The sequence below is a fragment of the Acipenser ruthenus genome, chromosome 12, assembly GCF_902713425.1.
Source record: "Acipenser ruthenus chromosome 12, fAciRut3.2 maternal haplotype, whole genome shotgun sequence".
In the NCBI taxonomy this organism is placed as follows: domain Eukaryota; kingdom Metazoa; phylum Chordata; class Actinopteri; order Acipenseriformes; family Acipenseridae; genus Acipenser; species Acipenser ruthenus.
Window position 1 is genome coordinate 34,464,560 of NC_081200.1, and position 21,563 is coordinate 34,486,122.

Genomic DNA, 21,563 nt, shown 5'->3' on the forward strand with positions numbered 1-21,563 from the left:
TGGTTCTTCTGATTTCCCATTTGAACTTGCATTTATGGCACCATCTAAATGTTCTGATCAATCAAAACCACTCCAGCAACGAGAATTGCACAAGACTGACACTGAACCAAACTGGATTAGCTATAAATTAATAATGCATTATAATATTTAATAACTCTATTTCTACTATGAAAGATGTCATACTCTGTAAGGGACAAATCGCTTACAGCTGCCATTTATTCAGAAAGAAAAGCTTCCTCTCTTATTATTCTAATTATTATCCAAGTGTGCCCAAAGTTCTCATATTTAGGAGACAGCCTTGCTCTCTTTGAAAAAGAAAGACTGAACTCATCTTTATATCATGTGGCAGGTTGCTAAAGGTGTATGGTTGCTTAGTTAGCTGAGAGAGCTGGTGTATTCTAAGAATGTTTTAATTCAGAAAAATATTTGAAATATCTAATGTCTACAATAATTACACCCTCTTACATGGACACAATCAGTAATATGTACGTACTGCATGTATGCCTAGTTATTAAAATATGTATACTTTAATGCTTAGTATGGTCATCATATGTACCATTAAGAATTAATACAGCAGGAAGCCAAGATACATGCAGGAAATTAATAAGATAACCTAATATATCAGATAATCTTCAGAGGTGAAATGCCTTTCTGAACTTTTCGTTACATTTTCAATACACCTTGATGTACTCTAACACTGTAAACACTTTAAGTACATTATGATGTTTTATTATTGTTATTTATTTCTTAGCAGACGCCCTTATCCAGGGCGACTTACAATTGTTACAAGATATCACATTATTTTTTACATTCAAATTACATTATTTTTTACAGATTATTTTTACATACAATTACCCATTTATACAGCTGGGTTTTTACTGGAGCGATCTGGGTAAAGTACCTTGCTCAAGGGTACAGCAGCAGTGTCCTCCACCGGGGATTGAACCCACGACCCTCTGGTCAAGAGTCCAGAGCCCTAACCACTACTCCACACACAAGTGCACAAGTTATGCCATATTTTGCATTACAGTACATATGAAAGTGCTATGTAAAAAGCATGTTTAGTAAAAAGTCCTTCCACACCTACAGTACGTCAAGCAGGAAAATCCATTACCTGATATTTTTGTATTTTAATGTAGCCCTACTGCATTTCTGATAGTATCAGGAAGAAATCTTACATCAGTCTGTTGAAACTAAAGCTTGAAATTGAAGAAAAAGCAAGACCAAAATCAAGAAAAGAAAGGTTAATTAAATATTTGTCCGGGGTTAAATTGCAGCTTCTTTGAGTCAGTAAAACGTTCAGCATATACTTTATAAATCGTGGCGTCTGTTACCACAAGTAAAGGTTGGATGCTTCTTTCCTCTTAGGACTACTGGACTATTAGCTGTGACCTGGAGGGTAATACGCAATAAAGAACAAAGCCATGCAGTTTTAGGCATTCCAAGCTACTAAAAGTCTATTAAACACTAATTTATAAAGAAAAGCAATCACAGTCACAGCCATCCCTAAAATCTGAATGCACGGACTGCCTTCTCCTTTCAGCAACACCATTAAAAGAAGAAAAACACACACACCTCATTATCTACAGTAACTGTTTGTGCTACTTCAGCCTATACCCTACATAAGTTTTACCCAGGCCACCATCTTACAAACCCTAACATAAGTGCTGGTCTCAATCATCTCAAAGTATCAGACGGCTCCAAATGAAAGAAAGCGTTCAGAACAAAACAAACATGCATCCACTCCAGTATTCCTGGACTCCTTAAAATTATTTTATCAAAGTACACTACATTAATAAAAGCACAAAAGACACAAATTACTAGAAGAAACAAAAAAAAAAACAGAAACAAAAATAAAACTACTGCAACAAAATGTTTTACCACCTACCGCAGGCAACCCCATTCCTTTCTTGGTACAGACAAAAAAAAATAGTATTTACTTATTTGTTAAAGTTTATATTCTACCAAAAGAAGATCCCTCTGCCTTGACAGAAGCAAACGAAAGAACGTGACAGGACGAGGCTCTTGATATAAAACTGAGGGGGAAAATGTGCCATAACGAATATCTATGTATTTGTTAAAAACAAATCTTCCTGTGAATTCTTTAACTGTCAAGACCCCATGGCAATAAAAAGGGGCAGAGGAAGAGCCCCCATAAATATGAGCCAACAAAAATGTCCCCTCTCTTGTCTCTCCAACACACATACCCAGCCTACTTCCTCAGACATAAAAAATAATCTATTACCCCCACCCCCAACCTTCCCCACCCAACTAGGACTACCCGGTAGATAGGAAAACTTTTTAGCTTGGACACACATGGGCTGTTTTTTTAAAGAGTTGCCGTTGCCCCCCCCCCCAGATCACATGGTTTAGGGGCTATTGAGTCGTCGTGGACCCCCTGAATGATTGAAGAAAAATCAGGCAGTCCAAACAATAGCTTGTCTTGATTAATTCAATTCTTTTGGGAGCTTCAGTCGTTGTCCGGGCAGCTTAGCACAATTGCTGCTTTGATAGCCGGACAAACTCTCTCACTTTCCGTGGTCCCTTTGGAATATGAAAGGGTTTTTTTTCTTTTTTCCCCCACTCAGCACTGACACAAAAGAACAATAAAAAAGAAAAAAAGGGGAAAAAAACTCTAAAACATTTTGGTTTTAATGACGAAGCATAAACAAAATAATAAAGTAATTTTTTTTATCAAAACTAACCTGATCAGAAGAAAAATCTGCATTAGTGTTGGATTCGGACATGATTTGGGTGTTCTGTGTTTCTCTCTCTTGCTCTCAAGTTCTTCGTTCACACCTTCCCTTTAGCTTCCACAGGAGAAAAAAGAAAAACCCTCCTTTCCTCCTCGGTTGATTAATGTCTGAATTATTTTCACCTCATTTCATCTGATGGAGCTCTCTGTTTCCTCTCCGCCTCCCTCAATCATTCTACGTGGAAGCTCTTTTTTCCCTCTCTCACCCTAACTCTGTCCTTTTCTACAGTGTTTTAAAAAAAATCTATTTGTTTTCCTGCTTTTAAAAAAAAAAAAAAGAGGCAGGATAGATCCACAGCTTCTATTTCTACTCCCAGTGTCAATGAGGCTGTTGTCATCACGCTAGTTCTCTGACTACAGATTGAGGAGACTGTTACTTGCTGAACTCAAAAACCCTGCCAAACTCACACCAGGGATAAAAAAAAATAAAGGTAAGAAGCCATGTACTTCCACAGGATTTCATTTCCATTTATGTGTGCCTTTTCTTGTTTTCAAATGATAGCATCCAGACACACCAACATTTCCATTCACAGACACTTGATTTGTAAATCCAAGTCTCTTGACTTTGCCTAGATCTCCAGCTCAAAACACAGAAACTTAGTGTGCAGATGGTGTTTTTTGTAATCACACTGTATTGTTTGTGTGCTATTTTGAAGATATATAGCGAATGCTGCATCATTCATACAAGCCCTGTCTTTAACCCTGAAAACATGGCACCTCTGACTCTTACTCTAATTCATACAAGGAAGAATAAATCTTCTTTTCTGTCTCAACCTTTTAAAAAGTGCATCTGCTGTTGAATTGCCAGCGCTACTACTTAACTACAAATAATTATTCAAAACAAAGATTGTGGGGAAATTAGCCAGCAAAAAAGTAAAAAAAAAAAACTGAACAATGATTTAGAGCACAGAACACAAAATGATTTCTGTTACAAAGGTTCCCCACTGTGCTTCCTGAAAGTAGGACCAAACGTTGTTCTGTACTTGGCAATCAAACTTCTATATTCTAAGTTAGATTATTATTATTATTTATTTCTTAGCAGACGCCCTTATCAAGCTGATGCAAGCACTGGAACAATTGGGTGCCATATAGTCCAGTATAGTGGAGAGCTGTGAGGTTTACAGATGCTGTCTGAACAGGAGTGTCTTGAGGAGGTGCCAGAAGGTGGTCAGGGACTGAGCAGTACTGTTATCCATGGGTAGGTTGTTCCACCACTGAGGGGCAAGGGTGGAGAAGGAGCAGGCTCTGGATGCAGGGGAGTGGAGGGGGGGGGGGGGGGGGGTACAGCTAATCTGCTGGTGGTGGAGGAGCAGAGGGGGAGAGAGGGGGTGTAGGGAGAAATGATAGTTTGGAGATAGGAGGGAGAAGAAAGGCAGCGATAGGCGAGTAGCCTACACCCTGCAAAGGACATTGTGAATAGGGCCCAGGAAAAGGAGTGACAAGTTACAAGAAACGCCAGACATGACACCATGCACTTGTGGATGTGCTGATAATTTCATCTGCTTTGAAGAATTACGCAGTTCAGAATAACAGCAATATCTCTGGTGATAACAAAACACAATTTCTGAAGCAACTCGGGAGTTTATGACTGTATGTTCTCAAGTTCAATAAACTGAGCCGTCAAACCCTGATCACTTACACACCTGATCGAGGTATTTTTGGTAAGGTTTATTTATGACAAAACCTTTGTCTAAGTAAATTAAATGCATTTTTAAACACAGTACATAAACTGGGGCGGTAAACCAGCAGCTTGCTTGGGACCATTACAAAAAACCATTCAAAATAATCACCCTTCCTAAAAGAGGTTGTGTTGTTAAATCCATTACTGATGGCAAATTCTGCAAGGAAAAAAACCCTAATAACCTGGTCTTGTGAGATTGACAAACAAACTGTATCTAATGCCATTCGATTTGCTTTTAAATGGTTATATTTTAATCACATGCCTTGAATCCATTAAACATAATCCACTGTGGGCAAAAGCAGGGCCATTAAATACAGGGTTTACTGTATAATGGATGCACATCTTTTCTATTTTATATTCTGCCTCTTCTCCATAGACCCTAAAGGGGGAAGCTCCACAAGCAGTAGAAATTATACTGTCAGCTCACTTCTTTAGTGCAGCAAGGGTCTGGATAATGGATGAACATTTGTATTCTGTTTTGCCCAGGACTAAAACGATGGGATATAAGACATCATGTACAGAATGTATTCTACTTTGTTACAAGTACAGTCTGCCAGTGTCGATATACAGTACTTCTGTACAGGAGACCACATTTGTGTCTATTCATGGAGTCACTGGGAAAAATAATCGTAGTTCTAAAATAAATATGCATTAAATTAGTATTTTGTATGTTATCTACTGACAACAAATTTGAAAATACATATGTATTATTTAAAAAGGGTCAATACAGGTAGAATTACTAGGATTTAAAAGTGTAAAATACCCACATGGCATTCATGTTATTTGGTAACCAATTCTGACTTGCTTCTGTTTTTTCTTACATCCTTAAAAGTTTTAGTTCACCAAGATTCATAGCCACATGCCATGCCAATTCAAGGACAGAGTGGAGTACTTTACATCATTGATTTCGAAAAAATCTGTCTCACCTTCATCAGCTGAGTTTGTTAGCAACTGACTAAATGTTTTATTTGATTCTGGGGAGTTACTGAGTTGCTGGCTGCTCTGTACATTGCTTACCAATTAGGTTTCATAAATGTAGTAAAGAGATTAGCGAAAATTCATGTAAACTGTAGTTTTGTATGAAATTAATTCAAACCATAGTAGATGGAACATGGGATCTTATGCTCTATACCAATAAGCCTTTGATAGGTCAGATCATGCAGGTGTTAGTAATGTGAAAAAAATTGCCATTCCCATCAATTCCCATTACAACACATTCAAAGTTGTATACACAGTGAATATTTGCTTTAATTGATTCAAAGCCACCAGAGGGCAGGTGATTTTCACACTCCAGTACCTACAGATTGGATTGAAATGTGGGAGAAAAGTTAGCAAATTTAAGTAAGTATTTGACCTAGTGGAAAAACCCCAAAAGAGAACTGAGAGACATTCTGTACAACAAAAAATATTTTAAATGCTACTAAAAGTAATAAATCAATATTTTAAAATTAGCACTGGTTGTAACGGTTCAGGTTTCAGTCATCAACAGGTCATGCAACTGCTCAGGGCTAGTCATGACATTCAAAATACTAGGGGTGATTTGAACTCAAGAGGCACAGAAGAGGAAAAGAAAGATAGAGAATTTTGATCAACTAAGCCAATTCAGGATGTGCATCAACAATGTAAAATTGAACCAAACTAAAATAGTGCTCCTTTTTTGCTCTGTTAACGGCTTGGCATATTTCCCCGTTAAAGGATTTATGACAAAACGTTACCTTTCTACATAACATTATTCAACTGTATAAGGGAAATAATTAAACAAATCGAGAACAGCTTCAATCCACCAGGGTGAAGCAGTATCTAAAATAACAGAGGAAAAAAAAAAGAGAATGATGAGTATGTACCAGTCTTGATCATAATTTTGTCAATAGCATATTTTTAATAGTTTTATAGATCTGGCAGTTTTCAAATCTGTCGCATCACATCTGTGCCGCTTCAGGTCATGTCGCTACGAAAGTATCCTGTCGCCCGATGAAAAATCGCATCACGACTGGTGTGTAGCCGTTTAGTAGACTTGTATCGCCTAAATTGCATTTGATCTCTACACTAAAAAAATAAAAATAAATCAATAAATATTTGAATTGTAAACAATACGTATTTCACAATACTTCCCTAGTTAAATAGTCACATGCCTAGTAATTTGGACTTGGAATGAGATTTCACTGAATGAACCAATGTTGCAATACTGGCTGTTATGTTCACAATGCAAATAGTGCTGCCACTAATGTCAATAGGTTATAAAGAGATCCAGTATGTTCAGGGGATTTTGGAATAATTCAAAACTTTACACGGTATATCCCCTTTATCTCAGGAATCACCCACTTACAATTGAATTAATGTACCTTTAGTGAAGCAAGTGTCACTATCAGGAATTGCCAGTTTCAGGAAATTTACACTGGCCCTTTAAAAACTATGAACTGACATTACAACTTTATAATCGGAACCTTGCTCTAGAATCCAACACACTGCCACCTATTCCAGTTAATAAATGAAGGAAAGGAATTAACGGAATAAACCTATTTAATAAAAGGACACAAATACGTTTAACTTTACTTCACAAATATGTTGAATCTTTTTTTTCTTTCTAATTGTCCTTTATTTATTGACCCTTACAAAATATATACATTGTTAAAAAATACATATATATTTAAAAAAAACATACAAAACAAAATAATTGTCCAGAATTTACTTAATACATTTACATCATACAGCAAGTAAATGTATAGCACAATTTCAAACACTTTAAAATTAGTACAGCCTAATTGAACTAAAACAATTCTGATACGCAGCTCAGCGAATGCTGTTCTTCAATGTGTTTCAAGAGGATTATTCATTTTTATAAAATGATGTGCATTGTGATATAACCAAGATATTGTGTTGGTGTCTCTTCTTACAGCCAAGAACAGAAATGTATTGTTTTCCTTGTAGCAGTGGAAGCCCACATCTCAACCTGGTACAAAAAAAACAAAAACAAAAAAAGAACTGAACTGAGCGACACAAAACATTCCCTATACGATTTCAAATGAGCTGCCATAACAAGGTCTTTTCCATTCGTGGCACGCTGCCCCTATTGACAAACCAAACAAGGAGCTTCAGTGTGAGGTAAATTACTACTGCTGACCAAACATGTCACTTTTGCAACTTATTGCCACTTAGATGGGGTGTCTGTTTCCAAGGCCCATAGATCTTTTCAGCTTAGAATCTGGAACTTCACCCATACTAATTCTCACAAGGTTTGGAATGGGATATAAATAAAGTACTACTGTACATAAGACTGTTACATGAAAACTACAGTGTGCTTTCATACTCAAGCAGCCCCCTACGTGCATACTGAGATGCTCCAAATGTACAACATTGCAAGATGTTACAAAATGAAATGTATAATGAATCCTGAAAATAAATAAATAAATTAGGTCCACGCTATAAAACTTAATTTTCAGAAATCCACAGCCATGAGAAAAGAAAATTAAAATACAGAAATACTTCCAAAGAGTTTGAACAAATCACATCCAGGATTTGGTTTTAGCCAAGGATTACATTTTATAAAATTGCATGAATACTATTTTTATACAGATACTGACACTACTTGGGTATCCAGTTTGTGGTGCCAAAACGTCCTGAAACAGGTGCTCATGAACAGTACTCCTGCTAGCCATGTATCGGTTTCACATTCTCATAAGAAATATAACCTGATAGCTGCCACAACTCGCTGAAATGAAATACTTAATGTTTGAACCCTCTGGATTGTAGTTCTACGAGTTCAAATCTTGGCAGGAGACTGAACTCTGCATTATTAATGTGGCATGATTCCCTTTTATGGCAAGGAACTTCAGTATTTCAATACTAGATAAGCAAGCGCACACATGCATATGCAAACCCTTGGATTACTTCATCCCACCTACACCATGTTTACACAAAACAAGAATTTCCAGTTTATGGATTGCTCCTGAATTGCCACCACCGTCAACACAGTATACTAGAATGTTGGATGGCACCATGAAAAAAATGTACATGGTGTAAACCTGTTGAATTCAAATGGGTAAAATTGTTGAAAAATTGCCCCTACAATTACTGTACTGTAGTTGCTTAAGAAAGTGCCTACATGTTGTTTATAGGTTAAAAGCCTTAATGAATGGTTAAAGAATAAACCCCTGTGAAATTGAATATGAATGATACTCGCATTCAGGAAAAGAAACATTTACGATAATTTAGTTTGGAGATGTGAACACGTTTACTATTTTTTACTTCGCTTTTGTTTCATCACCAATCCACGGCAAAAACTTGGAAGAAACGTATCTTCTGAATGTGGAAAAGTTTGACATATCTGTGGATTGAACACAATTTTAGAGTCACAAAAAATGGTCAATGTAAAAAGGATTAAAAGGAAAGAACATTCAATAGAACATAATTTTTTCTAATGTGTGTTTTTGCATCACAGGAACTCTGACATTAGAAAGTTTCCCTCAGAGACTATCCACACTATTGCCAGCTGGCATCGAGGACTCGCTCTTGGCAAGGTGGAAACCAGTTAGAAAAAAAAATTGCTGTATAATTCTGTGCCAGTAAAAAGGATATTTTATATACTACACGTAAAACCATCACAGAAGTTTCAAACTCTGCCCAACATCATTTTCCCCAAAATCAGATTGAAGTGTTTACAATATTGAGCAATAACAAGGAGCTATACATTAATTTGCTTTACATAATTAAAAAAAAAAGAGAGAAGGAGTAATTAATGAAAAGTGAATGGTCTTTTTGTACATAGCTTTACACTGCAAAAAGATGGAGGAAGCTGGGATAGGTTATGTTAGAGAAACATACTTTAGTGATTTAGGATGCTGTCCTACTTCTATGTCTCTTTGGCTCTGATAAATTAAGATGGTCAGATGCCACCAGACTATGAGAACAGGGCTTCAGATCCTTTTATGTCAATAAGTCAGACAGGGCTTACACTTTGGTGGGGGCTGTAGAACATAAATGATTAACATTTTCTGAAGGGCCTGAATGACTAAATTACTCATTTTAGGATTCAATTTTGAAAAAGAACTGCAGCTTTATGCTGCATTTGAATGGTCATGAAGGGTGAACAACAAAACAGAGTGGTCGACCCGGGATTTACAGTCACAATCATGTCAACTTGGAGGCAGTTTGGGGCAAAATAGTGAACGACTTCAAGCATCTTACAGTAACTTAGTGACACAATAAAGTTCAATCTCTATCTCAAAACAACCTACAAAATGAATATAAAAAAAATTATATATATATATATATATATATATATATATATATAAATGAAGTGAGTGAACTTTGTGTTCTCCATATTTTTTCGCTGGCAAGTTCTCATCAGTTTCGTGTCTTTGTTTAAAAACGTAACAAAAAGTACACATTTGTTCACAAATGTTCTTCCAGTTTCTGTGCGTTGTCTACCCGTTGATCCACTCCACAGCAACAGAGGAGCATAATTTCTAACAGTTAAATTAGCCAGAAATTTCCACGATAATTCCTCCCCTCCATAATTTAGCTCCAAGGGCTCCAGCTGTTAATGCTTTATAAATAGAGTGCAGCTCTGATCACCTCCAGGGAAGATGGGGCTCAGTGGTGTAACATGGGAACAAATCAGGCTGGAAAACGCACACAATCTGATAAACATATGGGACCATTGCTTGGGATGGAGGGAAGGCACATGTGAATCCTGCATTTCACGTGTATTCAACAATGAACCGATTATAGAAGCAACAATTTCTTGCAGAAGTCAAAATGAAAAAAAAAAAAAAAGAAAAACAAGATTTAAATCTTCTGAAAAACTGTATTCCATATTCGATATTTCTATTTGAATATCATTTAAAGTTTAATTTGAAGCTATTTATGATTTCATTATCTATTTTAACTCACACTGTTTTTAGTTCAATTAATCTATATAATATAGGCATACAGTATGCTGCCCTGTATTATGAATCCAGAACTCATTGTCTATAGAAAGGGCTGACACTTATTAAAGAATACAAACATTGGGTTTTTCCATGGCACATCATACAGCATTAATGTGCTATATTCTTTATATATTCTGACTCTAAATACACCCTGCCCACCCCCACTACAAATGTATCCAGTTTAGAGTCGACCCTCTCTACCCATACACCCCTTTTCTAAGTGTAACCTCAACATGGACATCAAAGTGCTGAATAACAAAGGAGGGTAGCCCTTGAGCAGCCCTGAGAACTCATGGTGTCCTCATTCCAAAAAAAGCGAGACAAATTTAGCAATTCACCAAATTCAAAAAGAGAAGAAATGAAAGCAGTTTAATTTGACTACTGATCAAAAAGAATAAGAAGTCATCTGGGACTTACTGAGCGAGCTTAATGATATGTTGCTAATTTCCAGACCACAGTTTCAAGGGTGAACCCTCAACCAATTTTCAGCCTGAGTAGTTTTCTAAAATAAAATATAAAAGGAAGCTGCTGAAAGGGACCCATTGCTGAATGCATTTTCAAGGAAACACAGCAGTGGACGTGTTTAGCATTTGGTGGCCCTTGTCCTCCTATTGTACCTTCTCTGCAGCAGCTGGATTTCTCTCTCCCTGCTCTCCAGTCTGTACAGTGAGGTTCAAACATAAACAGAAATCATGTTTGACTACCCCTTTGGACCAACACATCTGTTCCCATGCCCTCAAGGCAGCACGATTCTACAGCTACTCAGAGATGGGCGTGCTCAAGCTAATTCAAGTGAGTGACTGACAGCTCCAGATGCTCTTTACATAACTCTTAAAGTGCCACTGACCTCCAGACTGCCTACTAAAACTAAAAACAGTTATAGTAACAAAAAGACACACCTGTGTTGTTAGCACTTACCAGATCACTAACACTGCCAAACAACATTTTCTACTTACATACACTGCCATTATGGCACAGACAAACTTCAATATGGCCATTTTTACCCCTCGCTGGGAATGATGCGCCTGTATATACACACATCACACTTTAGGCTTGAGAATGCTCATCCAATTGTGCTGAACCTTGGTTTGCTAGGCAGGGCAATGACTGGATAAATGTAGGAGGCATGAAAGAATGATTTGGCCTATACTATAAGTCTCCCTCTATCCTGACCGTGTACTGTACCTACCCTCTGAAGCATGGAGGATGGGACACCACTCCCAGTTAGATTCAAGATAAAGTTGCAGATATGTTGGAGGGGAGGTGGAGGACAAAAGAAACACACACAGTAAGGCAAAAGCACCCTGAGGTTTACAGGAGGGAGGGTAGCCATCACTCTACCAGTTATTGAAGGCTAGTTTCATGGTACTGACACATGCTACATGTGAAAGGACCTGGACATTATTTTAAAAGACCCTCTAGATACAGTAATTGGTGAAAAAATATGCTACACAGCAAGGCATAGATGCCATACTATTTCACTGTCAGTGCAGTCTGCATGCATTTTTAAGTGGTTTTCTGCTACATTCCATGCACACAATTTGTCACAGCACCACCACATTTTGCAGGATGATCTTAATAAAAGTGGCCACGTCCTGTATTTATGGGCACCTGAACAGAAGTGGTGCTGTGCAAAATAGCTTTTCTCTCGTTAATCTTTTCACTGTCCAAGGATGTGTAGAGCGGTTCTTCAAAACTTCAGTCCCTAGGCACCCCAAACTGGCGAGAGTTTTTGATGCAACCCTTGAACTAAATATACAGCACTTGTTTTAATCTGCATAATGTCTTGCTGCTTTAAAGCAAAACACACTGATACCAGGGGGTTCGATGGATGAGACATGTTTTAATTTGTAAATCTCCACAGTAAATAGAATAAATGAACATGCTACAGAAGACACGTTACACACTCCAAATCACTGGTGCTGGTAATTGTACTCATTTCAATGTTAACATGTGCACTCCCAATTTTATAGACAGAAAAAGAAACATTTAAATGTTTCATTGTTTTTTAAGAAGCTTCCTTACCTACTTAAATGAACCATTTAACCTTTTGTTAGAATGCAAAAGGCAACATAAAAACATAAACTGTTGTTTCCAGCTACAGTTGTGTGCACTAAATAGCTAATGGAGCAGAAAAGGAAGTGAAAGTAGTTCACAAAACCACATTACTGACTGCTACATCACTTCCTTTTTTCTATTTACGTGTTCCCTCCAGTGTATCTATTAGGCTGCAGTTGTTTCAGTAATACTGCTCATATCTCATGGGCTCAATTTTACACCCTTTTTATCAATGAATGGCTGAAAAGGAAAAAAACAATGACAGGCAGTTAATATGCAAGTACTGAAAAGGAGTTAGTGAACACTCATATCACATAGAACTAAATGGACAACAATCATTTACTTCGGTTTTATCTGTTCAAGGTTTGATTGGCACATCATGTGCCACTGTACAACAAAGATAAACCAGGAATAAACTAAAATAAACCTGTTTGTTTTCTCTATATTTGCAATGTAGGTGAATGAACACCATAGATTGACATTTGTACAGATCTAAATCAAAAACCTAATTCTCAGCTACAGGTGTTAAATAGTGGCATTTCAAAATGCTGTGAGCCTATAATACAGCAAGTGCAGGCTAGAACATAAACTTTAGCTGTTATGTATACGCTGAAGTTGCGACATACCAGGAGGTTAGATGAAAAACAATTCTGACTCTTCACCTAACAGAAGCAAACACAACAATACAGGATGCCTGACCTGCTCTGCTCGCTGCCTAAAAACAAAGCAGAAAGCTGTAATGAGGCAAAATGCTGGCCAATCAGACAAGGGGAGGAACATTTTGGGTGGGTCTTTCAATATTTTATGTTATGACTTCACAGTACACACATCTGCATTATTAAGTTTCAACCTACTAATGATCTTTTATTGAACTGTGATGCAGGTTTCTGTTTCTTATGGATTTCGCTGGATTTGTCCGCAGCTTTTGATACAGTGGACCATCAGATTCTGTTAAATCTCCTGCAATCAAATGCATTTGTAACTGGTGCTGTTTTAAACTGATTCTGGTCCTGTCTCACAGGCCGTGGTCATTATGTTTCTGTTGGGGGTTGTTCATCTCATATTGATAAGTTGACCTCTGGAGTTCCCCAGGGATCTTGTGGGCCCTATTCTTTTTCTGCTCTATATGCTGAGGGAACTGATGCAGAATAGGTGTGTTGGTTTTCATATGTATGCTGACGATATCCAACTATACATTTCTGTTAAATCTCAATTATCTGGAGCTTTCTCAGTGCTTTCAGAGTGTCTGATATCCAAAACTGGATGAGTCATAACTTTTTACAATTAAATGTTAATAAAACTGAGGCTATGTGTGTCAGATCTAAAAAAAAAATCTTTGGGCAGTTGTTGTCTCGATTTAAATCGCTCGATGAGGAATCTGGGTGTTACTTTTGATCCAGAATTGCGCTTTGATGCGCATATTCGATCTGTCTGCAAAAATTCATTCTTTCATCTTAGAAATATTGCTTGTGTTTGTCCACACTAGAACACAGCTGCAGCAGAATCCGTAATCCATGCTTTTGTTACATCAAGGTTCAGTTACTGCAATGCTCTTTTTACCGGGCTTCCAAAAACTACTGTAGTCAAGCTTCAATTGATTCAAAACTCTGCGGCTAGAATCTTGACACGTACCAAGATGTGACATCACATAACACCCGTTCTGTTAGGCCTCAATTGGCTCCCTGTAACTCAAAGTACAAGGTAATTCTTCTTACTTATAAGGCTCTGCATGGCCTGGCACCTTCCTATTTGTTTGAACTTATAAAGCGTTATGTCCCAAATCGAGCACTGCACTCTGTTATGCCTACCTACTTTGTGTACCTTCTTTTCGGTTATTTTTGGTGCACGTTCCCTTCGATGTCTCGCTCCTAAACTTTGGAACTCTCTTCCCAGACATCAGGAGTGTTCCCACAATCTTATAATTAGATATTTTCTTGTTTTTTAATGTATGAATAAACTTAATATAGTAATTTAATATATTACTAAGTCACAGCAGCAGATTATCAATCCTGGTCCGTTAAGATCCATAGTATCTATAATATCAAGGATGATTTATTTCACACATTCTCAATGGATCACTTTATGACAAAAGACTAACTTTTCTTCCCCAGATCTCATTCACCTTTGGTAAAATTGTACACAGGATTATAAATCCCAGTAATATTCCAGTAGGTGACATCATTTATCTTCTTGAGACCTATGTGACTTTCCAGAGGCACAATACCAGGGACACAATTTAGCAAAGTTTACAGTACAGTACCACATTTATGAACAGAACAAAACAAGAAGATTATGTACTGTAAGGGACACACCATTAAAAAAAAGTGTTGAATTTGTAAAATAATCATCTCTAGGGGCCGTTAGGAGAACTGTGGACTATTTCACTTATTCAAAAAGACTACCTGTTTACCTTTGCTTTGTATGCAATATATGTGTAATTTTACACAACTGGTGTACAGGACTTCAAAGTAAAAGCTTACAGGCATTCACAACACAAAAACACGTAGATCAGTTCCCTAATAGGCCATGATGAAAACGGTACAGTACGGTTGTTACACTGATAAATCAAGATTTGTGTAGTGATGTATCTATCTTAAGACACAGAAGTTATATTAAAAAAAATTGATGATTTATTCATGAAATGGCCCTGATGCGTGCAGTGATTGATCAGATGGAAACTGAAGCACAGGAAGACACTTGTTTTGACTTTTTTTTATAAGGCAGCAGATCTGAAAAACATTATGTTCCCATTGGAAACAGTAGGCACAGATATTATACTTTTGAAAGAAAAAGGTAATCAGAACAGGAGTTTGAGGGTGGCCATTGTACTTTATATGCCACGTGATTCAATGAAACAGTTCAAACAAATCAAATGTCGGTTTATTTTACCAGGAAATAAATGTCAGTATTACCTAGCCATTGACAATTATCTCAACTTAAGGGTCAAATTAATCCTAGAAGACAGTCTAGAAGACAAATATTTAGTTATGGTTACAAGTTAATTTCTGTGTTGACAACCATTAATATCTCAGCAATGGTTAGTGGTAGAGTGATGTCATAAATACTTGACACTGTGACAAGTGGTTAAATGGTCTTTCAATAGTATTTTAAAAGATAAAAGGAGAGTTAAAGGTAAAACTGTCCCTTGTATACAATGCGAATTATAGTCTAATTTATGTGCAGACCTGGAGAAAAATTTATTCAGCGCGAGGTAGTGGTCTCTGCTGGCATCAATTCCTACAGGGGTTTGATTGCATTAGTAATTTTAAAAAGTTATTATTTAAATTTAATGTTGATTTTTGTGGCGTGCACATTTGAGTATTTGAGAGGGAGGTGTGTCCGTCCCCCCCCCCCCCCCCCCCATAATGAATATAAATCTACATTGCTATCCAGAGCCTACAGTGTGAGACCTCAAGAATGGGCAGTGATATTATGAAGAAGGGCTCCAAAGATCAAAACACTAACAAACAATGTAAAACTACGGGATTCTCAGACATGCAATCTTCACACATTAAAGATCTTTTTTGTTTTTATTTTTTAACAGGAAACTCATGTTTCACTCGTTTCAAGAATGCATTTGTGCTCCTAGACAGAAGGCTGGATTTACAACTTTATCAAGAGCAATAAATAATGAGCTGTAGTTTGAGGCACAATTTCTTTTAACCCTGCCAAGGCTACATCATTTTTTTTCTATACAGTCAGAGCAGCCTGGAACCAGAACAGAGTAGTCTCTACTTTGGTAAGAACTAGAACTTTTAATGCAAAATACCCCAATTCAAATTTGTTGAAATATCCAACATTGCTACTCTTCTGTTGTCTTTAGAAGCACATTCTGAAACAAAATGTACAAGTGGTACATAAAGAAAGATTGAAAACAAAGAAAATATTTGACTTAAATCGGGGATAAACTGTGGTGTAACTAGATGGTAGTAGTAACAATGTACTGCTCAGTGACAGAAGCTAATGCCTAGGAAATAGCCGTTGCTAGCCCCAGTTGATGCACAATCCACAGAATAAAAAGACAGTCTACATACTGCCCTTGTACTGTAGATTCCAAAACATCTAGTGTACTTAGCAGAGTAACCAGGGCAGTGCAGCCTAGTGGTCCGAGTCCAGAAACAGTATCCAGAGGAACATCTTACCCCCCGCCCCCGACTCACTACAGTGGATGCTTTCAACATGCTCACGCCTCTCTTCTGTCCTTCCCTGAAGTGAAGCTGGTAATGAACAGGGCTGGGGTCAATTCCTGATTTTTTAAATTCCATTTCCAATTCCTTTTTAAAATCAATTTCCAATTCCAACCCCACCCCCCATTCCCTTGTAATCAATTCCAACACACCACTGATCACAATTGCAATTCGCAGTATTCTGTTCAAATCAGCTTGTCGCAACAAATGACTTACATTGAATTCACCGTCAATTAAACTGTCTGCAATTGAAAGCAGTTAAACAATCAGAACAATTATTATGTCTCAAAATATAAATTCCAATTACTTCAAAGGAATTGGAATTGGGAAGTGTTTATAAAGAAATTGGAACTGAAAAACAGCAATTGACCCCAACCCTGGTAATGAACCTCGTTGCGTTACATAATTAAAAAGTACTTGTGTTCTGAATGCATTTATTTCTAAATTAAAATTTCCCCTCTGGTCTTACTCTCTTTTTCGAGTTTGAAATCATAACTTGGGTTATCCTACATACACTTTTGTGTAAGCAGGAGTGACCTAAATCTATGTATAAAAAAATCTATTAAATAAAAAACACAACTCTTACCTGCATTGATTCGCATACTTTCTTTTCCATAGCTCAAGAGCACTTCTGAAACCTTCTGTGTGAAGCAGCCTCCAGGATGATTCTCTTCTTTACTGTGTGTCTTTTTTCAGAGTTGTGCTACAGCTGTCTGTGCCCCCCCTCTCTCCCTCTCTCACTCTCTCTCTCCTGAAGTGGCGTTTTGCTTTGTGCTAATAGTCTGCTAATCCAAGAACTTTTCAGTGCTGTGAAAAGAACATGTGACAAGAAGGGGGTGCAAAAAGAAATGCTTTAGTTCCAACAGATTTTTCATCTGGAATTTCACACAAAATCTCACCAGACCAGAAACCGTACTGTATTTAGTTACAATTACAAAATTCTAAAGTTGCAGCAAGAGTGCACTTGTCAGTTGAGGAGTAGTGTTCACTTGAGCTAAATATGCTAAATATGCTCCACCAAGCAATAAACTAATTCCATGTAGATTACTAGCACACCTTCAAATACTTCCATTAAAAATTGGCACAGGCCTCTTAGGATGTATAGTAGCTGGTATAGCCTTCTCTTTCCCAAATATCGAGCCCAGGTGAACGCTTGCAGAAGAGCCAAATAATCTGTCTGAAATGGTTGGTTGTTTTTTGTTCTTTACTTTTTATAATTCAAGCGAGCATTCCAGCTCTGCTTCTTTTCCTTTATTGGACACAAACTCAGGACATCTGCCCAGAAATGTATTTGCTTTTACAAGCAGCTGTGACTGACAGTAAGCTGCCATCCGTCAGTGACCCATTGCTAGGAATTAAGACAGCCATAAAGGGTTTCACAGTAACAATGGTCGAGTACATTACATGCTCACTAGATGTCCGTTTCATGAAAAAGTAGATCACCATGACCCACATCCAAGTATGCATTGTACAGTAATTAGATTTCTAGAGCTTGTCCCTTGTTTTGCTCTATAAATGTTTCTACTGTATTACCCATTTCTGACTAAATGGCGGCAAATGTGATTTTTAATTTTTTTTTTATTTGCTTATAAAGATCCCAGAATCTTTTTCATGTATACAATATTATACCGTTTACTTTTTAAACTTTTGGTTCTGTGTATTTTAAAAACATGTAATAGAGAATGCAATATTAGTTTCATACATAGTAGAGATAAGTTAGTGACAGTGTAAATGATGTAGTAGCAAGCTAAATAAGGATGCATTTTTACTGTTTACAGTGTTCCAAATAAATCCCCTTTCCAAGAATAGTAAATACTCAACAGACAATATAGTAGTTTAATGAATCCAGCAGGAGACAAGTCTTGGTTGACAACAATAGTAACAACCTATGCATCAGGACTATGGATAATGGATATGTAAATGTAGTCTTATTCCTTCGATAAACTTGCAAGCTCTTTAAGTTGACTTTGCTTCAGTTTAAAAATGATCACAGAACGATTTCCTTGCCTCAACTTAGATGTTGCTTGAGTTTTAATAAACTTACACACTTGTAGGGGCTAAGCATATTTTATACATTTCACAACTGGCAGCTTTATGTGTAGGGTTTCTACAAAAAAATAAATAACAATAATAACTGTAAAACAGCCTTTTTTCCTCGTGGGTCTGAAATAGCTTCTTTTAGAAAGATAATACCATGAAGCTGTCTCTAATTCTTACCTGTAGTTTCTTTCAAGTGGACACAGATAATGGACTTTGGTGGAGAGGGTGTGGGTCAGTCTCAACCCTGACACAAGGACATAAAATACAAAAAACGGCAAACTTAAATCACACCGCCAAAAGCCATAGATAGTGCTCAGGACGTGAGGTGAATGGCCACAAAAGAATGCCAAATAAAAAGATTTGGGGAACAACCGTGACAATGCCCTTGTAAGAAAGAAGACTTAACGTTTTTGAACTACTATGTCTGTACATGGGCACACAGTTTAAAACGCTGGTGGTATTTTATTTTGGGAATGAAGCCCTGCCTAATCTTCTAAGTGGATTAGACCTTAGCTGAGTTGCAGCTACAGTCTCATTGTTCACATCGCAGGGAACAAGACTGTGAGTGACAGGTGTGAATTTCAGCTGTGTGCAAGCTACGAGAGCCTTGTCTGTTACTATTGGCATATCCGAGATTTGCACCAAGGGCACTTCCTGCTTTTTTCTTTCAGTCATAAGTATTAGTGGAAGGTACTGCACATTATTAGGGATGGCCTTAACTTGACGAAAAATATTGTTTGGGCAAACAGAACAGGAAAAGCAACACCAGTATTGATCCTTTTCAAAATTTAGTGGTGTGGTGTGAACTATAGCATTTGTCACAAACATACAGTATAATCTCAAAAGTGTTGTCTGTATAAGTCATACTGTGTATACTGTAGTCAGACATTGTGGCAGTCAAATGGTAAATCCTCTACATCAGAGGTTCCCAAACTGTGGTACGCGTACCTCCAGGGGTACGCGAGACGTGTTTAGGGGGTACGCGTGACAAATTGTGTAATGGCGAACATTTTTGTTTTGTTTTGGTTTGGTTTTTTTTTTTTGCATTTTCATAAGACTTGTCATATTCACACAAAACTTTAAAACGCATTGGAAATTCATTTTAATTTCTGCCGTGAAATGGAGAAACAAACAGAGCCGTGCAAGACAATCTCGCAGCAGCGGGACACTTGGGATCAACGCTGTGGTGTGCTCGTTTATTGCAAACCTCCAAGAGGTAACAATGAGAACAAGGATACACAGGGACAGTGACGTACAGAACTCTCACCACCAATAACTGTACAACGCGAATTAAATGTATTATATTTATGACGTATGTTTTTAGTTTTTTATTAATTACATTTTTTTGGTGCTTATTATGAGCTATTTTCGATTTTTATGTAAATCATTTTTTCAGAGCTTTCGATTTTTATGTACTGTATAAAATTATTGTTTTCTGTTACTGTACTTTACAAAATGCATGTTTTTTTTTCTGTCACAAAGTAGTAACTGTACAGTACCATACTTTGTACCTTCTTTCCTTTGTTGTCTTCCACAACGAAATCCTTGTGGTCACGGACACATTCTTCTGGGTTTTTTGTGTTTAGGCATTTTTTTTTACATTTCGCCACAATTTGCAATTCTGTTTTAAATCCTACGTATCTTAACTGTAATATAGCTTTAAGTCCCGCGAACAAGCCTCCAGTCGAGAAAGTATTCAGAACTAATCAATACAAGTTAGGGAAAGGTAGTTTGTTTTTGTTTTTTATGTATTAGGTTTTTGAGTTATGTGAATTGAGTATATTTCCAGTGTTTTTCTGGTGTTCATTATACACAGATTTTTTTTTGTAGTATCAGGGGTGTTTTATCGGTTAAACCCTAAAATCACAAGCCGTAATTATACTATTATAGTCATTTATATTTTAAGTATATTATTGTGTATAAATCTGTGTATTAAGAAAGCATATATTAAAAACAACATGAAAATATAAATCTGTATGCTAGGGGTACGCAGACAGTTGATAGGTCTGGAAGGGGGTACGCGGCAATCAAAAGTTTGGGAACCTCTGCTCTACATCATCGGTAACAGAATTGAAAGAATATAAAACAGCTGGGTAACAAATGCAAAGTCAGTACTGTATATCGATGTGATTGGTCTGAATCCGTTGTAGAACTTCATAGAAAAAAGTCGTAAAATACAGCTGTGTACCAAAAATGTAAGACATTATTAACTCAAACGGCTGGTTTCACAGACCAATAATACAAAGGGTGTCTAGACCCCTAAAATGTAAAGTCCTCAATATTTGCCTCAATATGGCAACCATTTAGGTCAGAGGTCAATATCAAGATCACCAACACACTTCTGAGAATTGATTAATATACTTTTAAAGTTAAACTGGGTGTGCAAGAAGCTCTTTGGATTACCAGGCCTTCTGGCAAGCCTATCACTAGGCTTATCATCCCTGGCAATGGCACAGTGGGTGTAAGAATATGGGTCCAAGATGGAACATGAAGAATGACACTGTTCACATTACCCACTTGTGCATCAAGACCAAACAAACAAATACACAGCCAAGTGTGCTATATCAATACAAGATGCACAGTGCATGCCAGGGAATGCTAATGAGAGCTTACACACCAAACCTCAGTATAAACTATTCTACATTACATCTGCAATTTAGGTCTGCAGAAAATGTTTAATAATACTGATGGTTGAGGCATATCAGCTGAAAGATCATTCGAGTCTAACCTATACTGTAACACAGTATCAATATTTCTGTATGCTTGGTTCACATTTTGAGTGGAAAACCAAAATAAATTGCACCTTTATTTATTTACTTACTTATTTATTGTATTTGTATAGTGCCTTTCATACCGTGGTATCTCAAATCGCTTTACAGAAAGTATGCATAATTTATAGTATGTATACAGTA

At 37.1% G+C, this 21,563-nt stretch overlaps 1 protein-coding gene across 5 annotated transcripts in view; it reads right to left on the minus strand.

Annotated features, from left to right (window-relative positions):
* LOC117416833 (sodium- and chloride-dependent glycine transporter 1-like) overlaps positions 1 to 21,563 on the minus strand; it is a 48,805-nt gene that overhangs the window by 21,254 nt on the left and 5,988 nt on the right. Inside the window, exons 2-3 of one of the 5 annotated variants that reach the window (XM_034028249.3) lie at positions 18,829 to 18,895; positions 17,198 to 17,418 (exon numbers count right to left, since the gene is read on the minus strand). The exons of 1 other annotated variant lie outside the window; for it this stretch is intronic. In XM_034028249.3, the coding sequence (XP_033884140.2) occupies positions 17,198 to 17,227 (30 nt within the window). In that variant the 5' untranslated portion in view covers positions 17,228 to 17,418; positions 18,829 to 18,895. Of the gene's footprint in view, positions 1 to 1,888; positions 2,236 to 2,705; positions 2,978 to 17,197; positions 17,419 to 18,828; positions 18,896 to 21,563 lie in introns of those variants that run through there. 3 more of the 5 variants (XM_034028248.3, XM_034028247.3, XM_034028250.3) reach the window with 3 other exon arrangements.